The following is a 15,958-nucleotide window of genomic DNA, read 5'->3' as shown; positions in this document are numbered from 1 at the left end:
GGGGGAAACCAGAGGAAACCTGTGCAGACACAGTGAAAACATGCAAACTCCACAGAAAGGCCATGGCCGACCAGGGATCGAACCCCGGCCCTTCTAGCTATGAAGCACAAGAGCTAACCGCTGAGCCACCGTGCCTCTCTATGGGATAAGTGAATCATATTTTTACTTCTGGAACCAGAGTGGGATTCAAGGAGTTTTGATAATGCAGAGTCCATCTGATTTCTGCCACACACCTTTGAAATGCAGAGGAAAAGGCTGTTTTGTAACTACTGTTGAAGGTATGACACCTGACTTTGCCCCGAGAAGCCACATTTTATGGAATTCATGAAAATCTTTACAATTGAACAGTGCACATCCCTAATGCTGATCACAAAATATAGATCCCATGAATTCCCATAACAGACAGCAGACATTACCTTTTCCACGATGATGAGGTCTCCTACTTGAATTCCACTGCTCTTCACCTTCACCGTGCCTGGAACATGCAAAAACACAGGCCAACATTAATGACGCGGTAAAGCAAGGCGGTAATTTATTGGAACTTATGATGATGAATGAAGGGAGGCCAGCAATAATGTTTCAGTCAAATTCTCTGGCTCCGACTGAAGCAGAGGTCACGGTTCACGGCGCCGGGAGGACACTGCACAAACTGATGTCTATTTTAATACAACTCGAACTAAAACATCCAGACGTGGGTAGTTTAGACCTGTCAGTTTGGAAATCTCTAAAAACAGGCTGCAGAACTAGTTTAATCTGGTCAAATGACTACTCAAAACGGGGTACTTTTGCTGAACTCTTAATTTTTACGGCTTTGATGTCTTTAATGCTTTTCAAAGACATCTAAGTAAGGATTAAAGAACTCGGAGCTGTGCATTGACGGTTATAATGCACGACGCGGAGTCGAGAACACCACGACGCGCAGTGGAGTTACTCCTGCTTTATAACGTCTAATTTTATTTATTTATTGACCTTTATTTAACCAGGAAAGTCCCACTGAGATTAAGAATATCTTTTTCAGGGGAGTCCTGGCCTAATGCGGCTCCTCGTTGTTTAATCCGCTTATACCAGGGTCCCACAAACGTAACATTTATAATAAATGTTTGTTTCATTGACTAAACTCACTAAATCTGCCAGACTACGGGACTATTTTGTGTGGGTTATTAGCCGGTCACTGAAGGCTGGTCTCAGAGCGAGTCATTCTCCGCAGCTATTACGAGGATCTCAGTCAGGCTCAACGACACAACATCAGCACAGAATTACAACACAACAGGACTAACCCGGAAACACTTTTCCCTGGAAGGAAACACCGATATGCGGCACTCGTGGGCAGGAGTTATTTACCTTTTACAAGGTTTAACCTGAAGCTAAAGCTAGCTAGCTCAACCAGCTCAACTGTTTATGGAAACAGCTGCGGTGGAGTCGCTCACACCTGGGCCCCCCCAACTCAAACTTTTATGTTTGACTTTACTAATCCAGACAAATATGCTTCAATGCAGGATCATTTTATGTACGTCTGAAAATGATGAATAGCCTTAACCGTTTTCAATAGAAATGTAAAGCTCATATGTTATTAACAGTAGCTAACCTAGCTGCTCACTCTCCTCTACAAACATTTAGCAAACGTTTGGTTTTGGACAAAAACGTTGAAATTAACACAAAATACGTGTTTATCTGATTCAGCTGTGTCATGCGTTGCTATGGCGATATCCCAGGGATTTAACTACCGGACTACGTGTGCGGTTATACCAAAATAATGCACCAGCCAATCAGAATCGAGTATTCACCCAGACCATGGTATAAAAGGTCTTAATTTTGCACAATTGATTGATGACTTGTAACAAGATTCAGCTCACAGTGCAGATTTGAGCGAAAACTAAGCTACGGGTTATCAGTAATAATCGAAAAAACACAGAGGAAACAGGCAGCATAACTACTTAATCTGGTCAAAAGACTACTCAAAACAGGATACATTTTCTTAACTCTACTTTGTTAGTTTTTTGTGTAATAATCATTTAAATAATTTGAGGCGAACAAACATTAAAATAGCAAAACATATGAAATGATTTTTATATGAAACACACTCAGCTTGACGTCAACTCAATATTTCCTCTGTTATTTCTATCTTATTTTACTTTTAATTTACTTTAAATGTGGACAGGAAGTAGTTTTCACCCTACACTGACAAACAGGAAGTTCGCCAAAAACACTCTATTTCTCTCAAATGCTCTTCACATAAAACCAAAAAATGTGCTAAATCTGAATCTTGATTTTCCAAAATAAATTGCTAATTCAATCACCGCTGCAGTATTTGTCAGAAAATATCCCATTTTTGCAACTCGAGACATTCATTTTTCATTTCTGAAGTGAAGAAGTTTCCTTTGCGGAGTTAAAAGAATGCCGGGTGGTTTAGGCATTTCTCCATTAGGAACGAACAGGCAAAAAAATTGTTTGGAAAAGATTCCTGACCTCCGACCCCTGACCCGACCCCGGGGCTTTGCATATGTGAGGCATTAAGCTGCATTAATATTGCTACGCGCCCATTGGTTTTCACTTTTAGCAACGCTAATTGTGGTTAATAGCAAGACTTAGATTGCGGTTACTGCCGGGGGTCGGATTACGTAGCGGCGTTCTTTAAAGACCACTGTGGGTTTGAGTGAGATGGGGGCAGGTAACGGGGCTATTGTTTGTTTTCAGATTGTAGAATGTGCTGATGGGGGCAGGAGCAGATTCTTTGCATGGGAAATATCCAAACAGAGAAAGAAAATCCACAAATGTTGAACACGATACATCGGACAATTGTTTCCATCGTCCCACTGCAGTCATCGCCACATTATCGTAATCACAATATATCCATAAACCAGAAGCCACAATATATCGCAAAATCACAGAGGTCCGCCCATTCCAATTTAAAAACTAATAGTAAAAGGTTTAGGGTAAAATGAAAGTCCACACCAGTGGTTTTGCTGAGGATAATTTCTCTCCTTCATTTTGAAGGACAGGGTTGAAAAAAAACCGTCATGAGCAATTTTTATCCTTCATGAATTAATCTCTCATAAGCGTTTTTTTTTTTTCTTTTTAAATAAATGTATATATATAGGCTGTATATTATTTATGTTAGTGAAAATGTGAGATTGCAGGATAAATGGAGCTAAACTAAACCTGTGTAATAATCATTTAAAACATGCCAAGTACGTTATATTGAAGACAGTAACATTAATTTCACTGGAACCGAGCACATTTTCTCCAGTTTGGCTTTACCCCAATCCAAAAGCTTCTGGAAAAAAGGTGTGAAAATAGCAACAAAACTGAGACGAAAACAATGATGAAGAAAAAAGTGAGAAAACTTAGACAAAAAAATGACAAAAAATTGACCAAAAAATGAAAAAGTGGCAAAAATGTCACAAAAGTTGACAAAAAAATTGACAAAAAAGGACAAAAAAATTGACCAAAAATGACCAAATAAAATGACAGACAGTGACAAAAAATTGACAAAAAATTGACAAAAAATGACAAAAAATGTACTAAAAATTGACGAAAAAATGAGCAGTAATCTTCACTTTACTGTGCGGATGTGAAACTACTCCTGGTATTATTCCGCCTTACAATATAGTTCCCCCTTTTATCCGCTTAGAAAATCCACATTGTTTAATTTTGTGTAATTATCCTTTGTAGTGGAACACTTCACGTAACCATATTTAAATAGGGAAAACGTGGAAGAGCTTGGTAGCTTCTATCTTGACCTGTTTTGGAGCTATAGAGGAGAGAGGGAGAGGCTAAATGCTAACGCCGTCTGCGCTGTGTTTACGTGACTGAAGGCACGGGGGAAGATCAGACAGGTCCTAAAGAACTCGTCACAGCTCAGGTAAGAACATATCTCAGTATGTAAAAACGGTGGCCTGTTCCTTTAAAAGTAACGTTACCCAACCGCCTAAGATTTTGGTAAAAATAGCAAGCATTTCCTGATTTTACTTTGTTTTCACCTTCTTGTAAATGAGGATGTGACATATCGCAATCACTCCATAGCTGTCACCATGAAACCATACTGTACACAAGGGCCAGCAGTGAGTTTCCATCCCACCTCCCCCTCCCCATGTCATTTTAGTTGAGAACTGAACCACTATTTCCCACTTCTCTTCATAAAATTGCCACTTCGCTGGAGTAAAAACCACCACCGGCTTCATCCCCGCGTCATGTGCAGTCGGAGGAAATCCCAAACTTTAAGTAGTCCCAATAACGGCAGAGCGCGGGGCGAGCTGTGAGGTCGTAAAACCCCGACAAAGTGCAGATATGCGGTGGGGCGGCCGTCGCGGAGGAAAGCATCGCGTTTATGTGGCGGACAAGCTGCCACATCAAAAGGCCCGGAGTGATGGAAACCGCGAGAGGTGATTTTAACGGCCAGTAGCACTTTATTCCGAAGCCCCCCGTGTGCACGTTTAAACATGGCTGCTTTGAATTACACACGCATTTCCCTCAGCCCCCGTAAGGTTTAACAGGACCCACCGCCGACAGAGAAGAGAAGAGGATGATAAAAACGAGGGCTGCAGCACACGGACATTTTAGCTGATTGACCAGTCGATTAATTTGGGGAAATCCTTTTCTAGGGCAGCACAAAACAGGAGGGAATTTAACTTTCGGATTTCATGCAGGACAGGCAGCAGCCGGTCCATTTTAATGCCATAAATGCAAAACGTGCCTCCATGTTTGATTTCTGAAGATTTGCAAACATTCCATCAAACAGAGGAGTGCAGGGAAATGTCCATAATCCAAAGCAAATTGGATGCAATGGGCAAGGCTTGTCTGCAAAACAAAAGTACATTTGAAATAAAAAATAAAAAAAATTAAGGAAAACGTAACAAAAGGTGTGAAAATGTGGAATTCACTACATTTTTGCCACATGAAGCTGAACGAATACGCCTTGACATCTTGATAGTTTATTACAGACAACCTTTTTTTTACTACACTAAATTGACATTCCTGTGCCATTGCTCATGTCTGACATTAAACACTAGTAAAACAGTTGGTATGTATTTTCACAAAACAAATAATACAAAAGAGATGCCTAACATCTATGTGAATGGAGAGGCACTAAATAATGTAACAGAAACAAAATACTTAGGGCTCTATTTAGACCAAACTCTGACATTCAAAAAGCATATTAAAAAACTAACCAACACAATTAAATATAATATTTCCTCTCTAAAACATATGAGGAACAGCCTGACAGTCGCGGCGGCTTTCACTTATTTCAACGCCATGATAATTCCTCACTTTACTTACTGTTTATCCAGCTGGTCACAGGCAAAGGAGACCACACTTAGACCACTAAGATCCGTGTATAATCAGGCTTTAAAGGCACTCGATAAAAAACCACTTCATCATCATCACTGCAATATCCTGAGTAAGTACAAACTGCTCAGTTTTGACAATCTAATTTGATTCAATAATCTAAGAACTATATTCAAAATCACCAATAACGCAGCTCCACCACCACTGAAGAACTTTGTCAGACTTTGTTCTGAGCAAAATACAAAAGCCACTCGATCCACTGCAAATAAAAACTGTGTCATTCCTAAAAGATCGTCGGCCTTTGCACGATGAGCCTCCTCGTTTCGCTCCATTAAACAGTGGAACGAACTTCCGAACCGTCTGAAACTGTCTGTGGATTTTAATAGTTTTACTAGAAATTTGAAAACTTACATTTTAGATCATCAGTCGTGTCAGCATTAATGAATGTACTGTAAACTATAGAGATTGTTTAGTTTTTTTGTGTGTGTACACTTTTAGGAAAAGCATAGAATGTATTTTATACAGTGATTTTATTATAGATTGGATTTATAGATTGTAATTGTAATGCTTTATGTTCACACCTGTCCAGGGACTGCGGATGGAAAAGAGCTGCTGAGCTAAATCTGGTACAAACCATCTCCTCTTGTAAAGACTCATGGTTCTGTACATTGTCCCTGTTTCAATAAATAAATAATGAATGAATTTCAAAATCCAGCTTTTTAGCTTTAGCTAGCACACAGACAGGGCTAGCAGGTTTCATACGCACAGACGATCCCAGTGGAGTCACAGGAATATCATCTATTTGCATAAGACTTAAATTACGTAAACAATTGCAGCCTTTGTAATCTGCAAATTGCTTCCTCGAGTTTACCATCTTTTGAAATGCATGTAAACAAATGACTGCTTTAAGGGAATCATTTTTGAACGCTTGCTTTTGATTTTACAAAGTTCATTACATCCTTGAAGAGCTTTACACCAAAGGCTTCTTCACACTTGAATACTGTCTTGTTTTCTTGTTTGCCCAATTTAGAACTTAAGAAACAACAGAATCCTCACCTCTTGTGGAGAGCTTGCTGTATATTTGGGAGTTGACCTCTTTGTCTCGAAAGTAGCATCGTATTTCATCCACAGCTTCTCGTAAGATGGTGATGAACAAAACGACGCCCTGAGCAAAAAAGCAGAAAGGATGTTAATGAATTACGAACTCCTCTGCATGAAAAAGTGCTGTTGTTTTGTGAGATGTGACTGACCAGAGGCACCCAGTACGTGTAGAGGGCTCCCAGTCGCAGCTCGTTCACAAACTGAGAGCAGGCTAAGAGTAGAAAGTATAAGTTGAAGAAGTACTTGAACTGGTTGAAAAGCACCTGCAAAAAAAACAAGACACGAGAGGAAAAGGTTGGGGATGATTCAAATCAAGGTGAGTGGCATCGTTTAGCAAAATATATAAGATCTGGTACGATACGATGCAGTGATTTTGGTTCAAATTGTGTAACATAACTTAAGAGTGAACGATATGAACCTGTAGCTTAGAGTCGACAAACATATACTGCAATCAGTGTTAATGTCGTCGACTAAAATATTTAGTCTTAATTTTAGTCAAAGTGATATTTTTGACGACTAAAATTAAATTAAAAGTTTCTCTTGAGACTAAAACTATGACTAAAATGTCCAGATATTTTAGTCGACTAATATGAGACTAAATAAAAATGAAAAGGAGAGACTAAAATCATCCAAACTTGTATTGAGCGTCTGAAAGAGCCTCAGATCATGTAAATTCTCTGCCAAAGGATCAGCTCTGAGCTTTGTTCATGTGGAGCAGCTCCATGAAGCAGAGGAACAACATTAAATATGATTATAATGAATATTATCAATGCAAAGTCCACTAAATTAGTCTTAAATTTAGCCGACTAAATTGACTAAAATTGACTAAATCTCGACTCAAATTAAATTACATTTTAGTCAAAAGACTAAGACTAAAACTAAAATAAAAAATGTTGTCAAAATTAACACTGACGGCAATGAAAGAGTTTATTTCAGTCTCTCTGAACTGCAAACGCTCCTGCTTTAAATGTGCAGTGAACCATAACTTGGTTTTAATGCTTAAATGACAAAGTAATCCCAGTCACATTAAAATAAATTCCAAAATCATGGAAGTGCAGCTCAGGTTTACAGGCAGATGCTTAACGCGCTGCTTCACCACTGCAGCCTGTGTGTCTTTACTACAAATGATGTGTTCCATAAACTGTGAGACACCAAACAAAAAATCATGTGGAAATCGTGATATTTCTAAAGGAAACTCCAAGAAAATGTCAGAAAATACAGAAAAACAAAATAAATCTAAAGAACAAGGAGCACAAGACGAACTGCATCTATTTTCAAGATCAAAATGAAGCATTTGCTGCTTAAATATTTACCCACAGGGGAAAAAGTAACAATGATTTGGACTCAAGAGTGTAGATACTTTATTATCATTTAATTAGTAAAAAGTACTGTATAATAAAACTATACTGATTATTCAGTACAAAAGTGAGTATTACAAACTAAAGAAAGATAAGCAACTAAGTTTAGTTAAACTAGACATTACTATTTAATGTATTATAACATTAAATATGAAATATGATTTCATATTTTACACAGGTGAGTCATGTCAACAACAAAAACTATGGTATGCCTATACGGCTGTTACGCGTAGGCAATGTTTTAATCCAATGGCCATGCTGCAATAAAGGCCTTTTACCAGCACTTTTTCTTTGAGTGCCTCAGTTTTGTATCTTTTTAAAGTCAATTGCTGATCTCAGCACTGAAGCACCAAAGTTAGATTTTTGAAAAAAAACAAGGATATCCAAGCAGCGCTCCTGCATGTTTTAGTTTGCTTAAAAACTATGGTATTACTACATGGATTTTTCTATCAGTGATGTTTGAATAAATCTGAAACTTGACCTTCTCTTTTCCTAAAAAGGAGCGAGGCGGGAGCAGCTCGGCCCATAAGCATAAAGTAAACAATATGACCAGCATCTCCAGATGAACTCATCAATAAAAAACCCGCACTTTGCATTGCAAAAATGCTTTGCTCTTGTCCGATGCTTTCCAAACAAATCTGAACTACTTTCAATGTCTGGCTTCATAAAAAAAAAAAGTCATAAGATCTTAAGACAACTAAATGTCTGGAAAACAAATACACATGTAAATCAGCGGAGGACATGCGAGAGCCAGAATCACACAGCTTAAGCCGAGCTCATATTGTCACGTAGAAGAAATCCCCTGCGGCACTTTTCTTCAGCGCTAATCCACGGGGAGGATCCTGTGCTCAGCGAACACACTTGGCTTCGATGTCGTGCCAGAGAGTGAAAAACACAACGACGATCAAAAACCTGCGCCATTATCTCTTCACATCTCCGCTCCTGACAGGTTTAATCCCAGCGACTCTGACGGGTTAAACGAGGACTTTACACGCACGTTTTAAAATCAATCAATACATCCTTAAAAAGCTTTCAGAGCTACTCATTATCGCGACTATTTTAATCAACAACTACACTGTTAAATGTGGACAACGCACAGAGTCCAACACGCTTTATTTCAAACATTTAACATTTGGTGAAGCGCTCTTTAAACTCTTGTCCACCTGCATTTTCTCCAGTTTGACTTTACCCAAATCTATAAGCAACAGTGTAATGCCTCTTTTGAAAGCTAAGACCTACAAAACTGATCGCACCTTTTTTTTTGTGGCTTTTCGTGTCACGTTTTTGTTGTTTTTTGTCACTTTTATACTGCTTTTTCATTTCAGTTTTGTTGATTTTCCAGCCCATTTTTTGTCGCATTTTTGAGTCACTCTAATGTTGCGTTTTCGCTTTTTCAAGTCCATGAGAGGAAACCTGTACAATCGCTATCAAGTAGATGTGAATGAGAGATGGACAAGACTAAAAAATATGTAAGAGATATTCTGGACACAATATACTGCTGCCCAATATGAGAAATGCCGATATTCTGTGTCTGATTATATATAAAACCTACTAACTCTGCAGTTTAAAGCCCAGCTTGTACCCTTAACTGTCCATAAACACTCCAAGTACCCCCTAGTTCGAGGATGCAGCCGATTAATTAGAAAGTGATCAAAAAAAGGCCAAAAGTAAATACAGCAAAACACAATCAAATCCATTGAAAAACATGATTTAAAATGGATTTCCTTTGAAAATAGAATTCACTTAGTATTCATTTAAACCTCTTTCTCGATTATGAAATACTTCCAAGTACTCCCTGCAGTGCTGCATGTTATGATATGCATGTTAGGGCTGTGCAATTAATCGAAATTCGATTACGATTTCGATTACAACAGTAAACGATTACAAAATTAGCATAATCGCAAAAAATCGATTATAATTATTTTTTTTGTTTTTTTCTCAATTTTTTTTTTTTCACATTTTTTTTTCACATTTTTAATTTTTGGATTTTTGTCACTTTTTTGCTGGATTTTTGTCACTTTTTTGATGGATTTTTGTCACTTTTTTGCTGGATTTTTGTCACTTTTTTGATGGATTTTTGTCTTTTTTCTGCTGGATTTTTGTCACTTTTTTGATGGATTTTTGTCACTTTTTTGATGGATTTTTGTCATTTTTTTGATGAATCTTTTTTAAAGGCAACAAATAATCGTTTGAATAATCGTGATTTCAATTATGACAAAAATAATCGGGATTATTATTTTTTTTCAATAATCGAGCAGCCCTAATGCATGTGTTTATTGTTTTTATTATCTTGTGCTATAGAAATAAAGTTGGATTGGATGTGATTCTAGTATAGCAGCTCATATTTCAGTCTTCTCCCCAAGTGTTAAAGCTTCAGAATGGGGCTGCACGATATCGAAGTGACTTGCGATATGCGATGCGGCTGTGCAATATCGCGATAACGATATTATGATATGTTCCATTTTTTTCAGCAAATTGTGACAAAACAAGACTTAAAGAAAACACCCAATCAGGACCAAAACAAGGGTAGAATTTAACAAAGCGAGTAAATGTTAAAAAAAAAAAAGTCAAATGACAAAGTATCTTAGTCAAAAAAGGCAATACAAATGACTGCTGTGCATGAAAATCTAAGCAGCATCAAAAAATAAACAAAAAAAATAAACATTTGTTACAAAAACATCAGGGCATTAGCTCATATATACAGATCATTTTTCACATAGTTTTAAGGCACTTTTACATTCTAGAATTTTAAGAGACTTATACAAGGACATCAGTTCATTTTTAAAAGGCACAAAATTGGAATTTACATTCAGAAATCTACATCTATGTCAATAATAAAATTCACTCAGAATAGGTAGCGTTCACAATTTCGAATGTGATGATGTCACAGTGTCAGATGGAGGGCGGGGCCAATGCAACTCTATGGGAGAAATGCAGTTTTTGAAAGAAATCTCCAAAACGAAAATTGACAAATGTTTTTCCTCGTCAGTATTTGATTGTTTTTGGATTCACAAACCTGTGATATTATTTTTTTGTCTGAAAGTCCTTTCTATTGGACAACATCATGGTCATGTTTTCGCATACTGTCACCACTTTTTGACATTTTTTAGAGATAATAATTGTACATTAGCTCATATGTGCCGACAGAGGAGACGATGAACTTTGTGACAGTTTGTGTTTCATGTGGATTCCTCCAGTAATGACTGAGATATGAGCCAAAAAACAAAGACATAAAAATATGCATTTTGTCAGTTACCACAGTTACCATAGTTACCGTCAGTTGACCTCCACCTCAATGTTAAACTATGGCTCTTTAGAATGTTGTGATGTCACATGAACGCTGCCTATTATCAAATTATCAAAAATGGTAAATGGTAATTTTACCATTTACCAAATGATTATACATATATTCTATCTTTTTGTCTTTCATAAATACTCCACATTTGACACAATTATAATCCAGCATGGGCACATTGCTCTTTACCTTCAACCAATTGTATAAATCAACCCAACATTTCTTCACATTGTTACATTCATAAAATAAATGTTCTTGAGATTCGACATCAGTTTGACAAAATTTACACATGTTGTCTTGGAATTGGTGTCTAATTCTTAAAAATTCTTTACAAGGGTTTACATCACTCATGGTTTTAAAGTGCACTTCTTTCATTTTAGGAGCGGAAATGATAAATATCTGGATCTTTTTATGCAATTTTCATTTTTGTTAAACTAAAAGTGAACTTTTACACATGACTTCAATGCATGAGTTTGAGTTTGCAAAAAAAAACGGGTGGATCTCAGTCAGATGAAGACTATGGTGATGTTGCGATATATTGTGGCTTCTCGCGATATCTCGGATATTGCGTCAGCTAATATCGCGATACGATATTTTTCGCGACGTATTGTGCAGCCCTACTTCAGAAGTTACTTAATGTGGACTCAACCTTCACAGACTGTAAAATCTGAACGTGTAAAGGCACTGACCGCAGGGAGGAAGGTGAAGAAGTTGTATTTCTGGTTGTTGATGACGTTTCGCGGGTACCTCTGCTCCCTCTTCTCTGGATGTCCCAACCACACGGTGCGCGGGCGCAGCTCCCCCATGCCACAGCATCGCGACCACGGGCAGCACCTGCAGGACGGAAAACAAAGACAGGTTTATCTATGATTTCAAAGGATGATGGTAGACGAGAAGCTACAGAGATCAGTCACAACCGCATTGATATTTAGGCAAGGTGTGGCAAGTGTTTTGCCAAAGGATGGTCATTAGGCAAGCACTTTGTATCGTCATCATCAAAGCAAACTGAGAACAGCAGAGTGGTCTTTAAAGGGGGGGTCTTATGCAAAATTGACTTTTTCAAGCTTTCCATCATGTTATTCTGTCATTCCCTCATTAAAAACATGGCTGAAGTGTTGCCTTGGCACATTCACGTATTTTTGAGTAATCTGTAAAAACTCTGATGGCGGCCATTTTAGGGATAGGTTTGCCCGAGTCCTCCTAGGAACGCCCCCACCTCCTGGAGACGCCTCCGAGCTTTCGTCACCAGCCGAGTAACCAACCACTGCTCCTCAGCAGAACCCCCTCCCCACTGATGCCACAGACAGCGTGTGGAGGGGGCGTGTCTAAAGGCTCAGAGGTTCTTAAAGAGACAGAGGCCTATTTCAAGACATTCACTGCAGCCATTTTGAGAGAGACATTTTATACAAGGCAGTTATTCTAATTTACTGCATTTACAGACCAACAGAAGGTTTGTCATCATTGTAGTGTGATATAGACTGGTGCTGTGGGACTGAAAAAAGCAGAACACCCCCTCTTTAACATGGGGGTCTTTGGCCAATGCAGAGAAATATTCAACTGGGGTAATTTAGTAAATCATGCAACCACGCTCTAATTTTCACTTGGATTATTAATTCAACTCTGTCTCATTGATGTTGTTATAGTGTAGAATGAGTAAACTTGGCAGCATAACGCCGGGCTCAGACCGAGAGCGGCGGAAGAGAGGAGAGCGGCGAGTTTACATTCATTCCCTCTGCTGCCCGGCGACCGGAAAGAAGCCTCCGGAAATCCACAGGAGAGCGGCGAGTAGGGCTGAAACGATTAATCGATTAATCGACAACTAATCGATTATTGAAAGAGTCGACAACTCTTTTAGTAATCGATTAATCGTTTTTCTGGCTCACACAGACTAAAATGGAGCAAAAATGACCAAAAAAAGGTAGTATTTTTGATGAAAGCCTACTTTGGTTTTATATTTAGGGCCTGTAGTGGTTTGTACAATGTAAATTTCATGAATAGAGCCTTCAAGAAACATTTCCCTTTAGTTTACTCCATCAGCACTTCCTTAAACAGCGCCACTTAAGCTATAATGTGATAAAAAAAAATGAAAAAATAAACTTTCCTACACAATTCACATCCAAGCGATTAATCGATTAATCGTAAAAATGATCGATAGATTGATCGATTACAAAATAATCGTTAGTTGCAGCCCTAGCGGCGAGATACGGGCGGCCGGAGCGGAGATGAGCGTTAAAAAAGTTTCAACGCTATGCAAATACAGAGTCATTTCCGGCGGCGGCTCCACCAACCACAGAGCAGGATCTGACAGACACCTGTGCGTCATTGGCTCATGCGCAAAAGCTGCGTCTCAAACCCACCTCCACGCGCTCCTGCACACGGGGGGGGGGGGGGGGCTGGACAAGGAAGTCGAGCAAGCTGAGCGACGGAAAGGCTCCCAGGAAGCACTTTGGGCACACAGGCTTGCATTTTTTATTGTTAGGAATGAGTTCGTCCCACTACTAACTCCCCAATTTATTATGCTTGCATATCAAACCAAAGGAAAGCTTAAAAGAATAGGCCACCGTTTTTACATACTAAGATATGTTCTTACCTCACCTTAGACGTGTTAATATATCCCCGTCTGGTCTTTGTCCGTGCGCTCACACATACGCAGCCTCTCCCACATGTCACATAGCTCCAAAAAAGCTCACGATAGAAGCTACCAAGCTCTTCCACGTGTTCCCTATTTAAATAAAGTTACGTGAAGTGTTTTCATGCGAAGTATATTTACACAGAAATGTAACATGTGGATTTTATAAGCAAATAAAAAGGGGGACTATATTGTGAGGCGTAATGATACGAGGAGTAAAACGTCCGCGCAGTAACTCCTAAAGGTTATTGACGGAAGTGAGCGGGGGAAGTCTTTAGGAGTTACTACGCGGACGCTGTGCTCCTCGTATCATTACGCCTCACAATATAGTCCCCCTTTTTATTTGCTTATAAAATCGACACGTTACATTTCTGTGTAAATATACTTCGCATGAAAGCACTTCACGTAACTTTATTTAAATAGGGAACACGTGGAAGAGCTTGGTAGCTTCTATCGTGAGCTTTTTCGGAGCTATGTGACATGTGGGAGAGGCTGCGTATGTGTGAGCGCACGGACAAAGACCAGACGGGGATATATTAACTCGACTAAAGTGAGGTAAGAACATATCTCAGTATGTAAAAACGGTGGCCTATTCCTTTAAGTTTTGTTGACATCTCCTCCCTGTCGACAGATGTTATTGCTGATCAGGGGCGGACTGGCCATGTGTCCATTCTGGAACAGCACAGAAGGGCCACTGGCTCTAGCGCCACCGGTCTGGCCCCTCACTTTACCTTACCCTCACCCCCGGGCGTAACCGAGCTTTACCCAAATCTAAAAGCTTAACCTCTTAACTCCCGCCTGAACCGAGAGGATCTTTTTCCTCACGTCATCAGATTTTTTTTCCATCATTTTTTTGTTGGGTATTCAACTCATTTTTGTAACTCATTTTTTTTGTCATTTTATGGTCACATTTTTATAAAATTTTTGTCACTTTTTTGTCATTTTTTTTAATAAGGATAAGATGTGTCCAGGGCAGGGCTGCGTTCCCACAGTCTGAGCAATGGTGTGGAGGATTTAGCCAATGACCAAACCTCAATTTCTCCACTATTCTGCCCATTTCCATTGTGTTTTTTTTTTTGCTCTGACACTGTTAATTCATATGAAAAACACAATAATGGACGTGTGCATTGTGTTAGCAGCGTTAGCAAACAGCACGAACCCATCATCATCCATGCTTCTGCCTAGCACAGTCCAGCAAATATTGACATGAATGGGCGTTTGTGCACTTGCTACATCTGCTGCTCCCCCCCAGGAACAAGGATACTGCGGCTAAAGCTAACAAACACATCGAAACACTAGCAAAGGCTTATTTTCAAACGTGTTTTGTGTGACCAAACGCGTGCTATTCATCCAGATTGGCTTCGGTTTTCAGGGATAAAGCCCCGGTCTCCGTTGTAAACATTGAGGCGAGGTGCGCGTAAAGTTAGCATTAGCATTAGCCTTAACGCCACTGTTGTTGTTGTTTTCGTGCACGTATCTTCCTCTCACCCGTGTCTGTTTCTACTGTCTTGTCTTTTGGGTCTCCTCACGGGCTGGAGGGGGATGTTGTCGGCCATTCCTGCGGTCCCTGGGCACCGGGGGGGACGGAGGCAGAGACGGTCCGGTGCGAGGAGGCTCTGGGCGGAGGCTGAGCGCGAGCGCACCGGGGGCTGCGTCAGTGCCGCGTTATGGCACATGTCAAAGGAAGGAGAACAATAAGACTAATGTTATTTATTTATTTACAAACGTGATTTATTTATTTATTTGAAATCCTAAAAGTGCAACGTGTTTATTTATGTAGGCCTTTTTTACACTGCCTGAAAAAAAAAAATGTCTTAATTTTAGCAACAGTGATATTTTTGCTGACTAAATTTGGACTAAAACTAAATTAAAAGTTTTTCATGAGACTAAAACTATGACTAAAATGCCCAGATATTTTAGTCGACTAAAATGAGACCAGTGTTAATTTTGACAACATATTTTAATTTAGTTTTAGTCTTTTGACTAAAATGTAATTCGATTTTAGTCTAGTTTTAGTCGACTAAAATTGCGACGAATTGAGTGGACTTTGCATTGATAATCTTCATTATAATCATGTTTAATGTTGTTCCTCTGCTTCATGGAGCTGCTCCATATGAACAAAGCTCAGAGCTGATCCTTTGGCAGAGAATTTACATGATCTGAGGCTCTTTCAGACGCTCAATACAAGTTTGGATGATTTTAGTCTCTCCTTTTCATTTTTATTTACGCACTTGCCTTGCCTTTTATTTAGTCTTATTTTAGTCGACTCAAATATCTGGACATTTTAGT

At 39.1% G+C, this 15,958-nt stretch overlaps 1 protein-coding gene across 1 annotated transcript in view; it reads right to left on the bottom strand.

Annotated features, from left to right (window-relative positions):
- The window catches only part of atp9a (ATPase phospholipid transporting 9A), a 90,156-nt gene extending 74,863 nt beyond the window's left edge, over window positions 1-15,293 (bottom strand). Inside the window, exons 1-5 of the mRNA XM_079574867.1 lie at window positions 15,158-15,293; window positions 11,730-11,874; window positions 6,537-6,650; window positions 6,343-6,451; window positions 417-475 (exon numbers count right to left, since the gene is read on the bottom strand). Coding sequence (XP_079430993.1) covers window positions 417-475; window positions 6,343-6,451; window positions 6,537-6,650; window positions 11,730-11,874; window positions 15,158-15,225 — 495 coding nt within the window. The 5' untranslated portion in view covers window positions 15,226-15,293. The remainder of the gene's footprint in view (window positions 1-416; window positions 476-6,342; window positions 6,452-6,536; window positions 6,651-11,729; window positions 11,875-15,157) is intronic.
- Window positions 15,294-15,958: the final 665 nt, after the last annotated feature.

Source organism: Gobius niger, assembly GCF_951799975.1.
Source record: "Gobius niger genome assembly, chromosome: 17".
Classification (NCBI taxonomy): Eukaryota; Metazoa; Chordata; class Actinopteri; order Gobiiformes; family Gobiidae; genus Gobius; species Gobius niger.
This window is presented reverse-complemented; position numbering and strand designations above follow the sequence as displayed.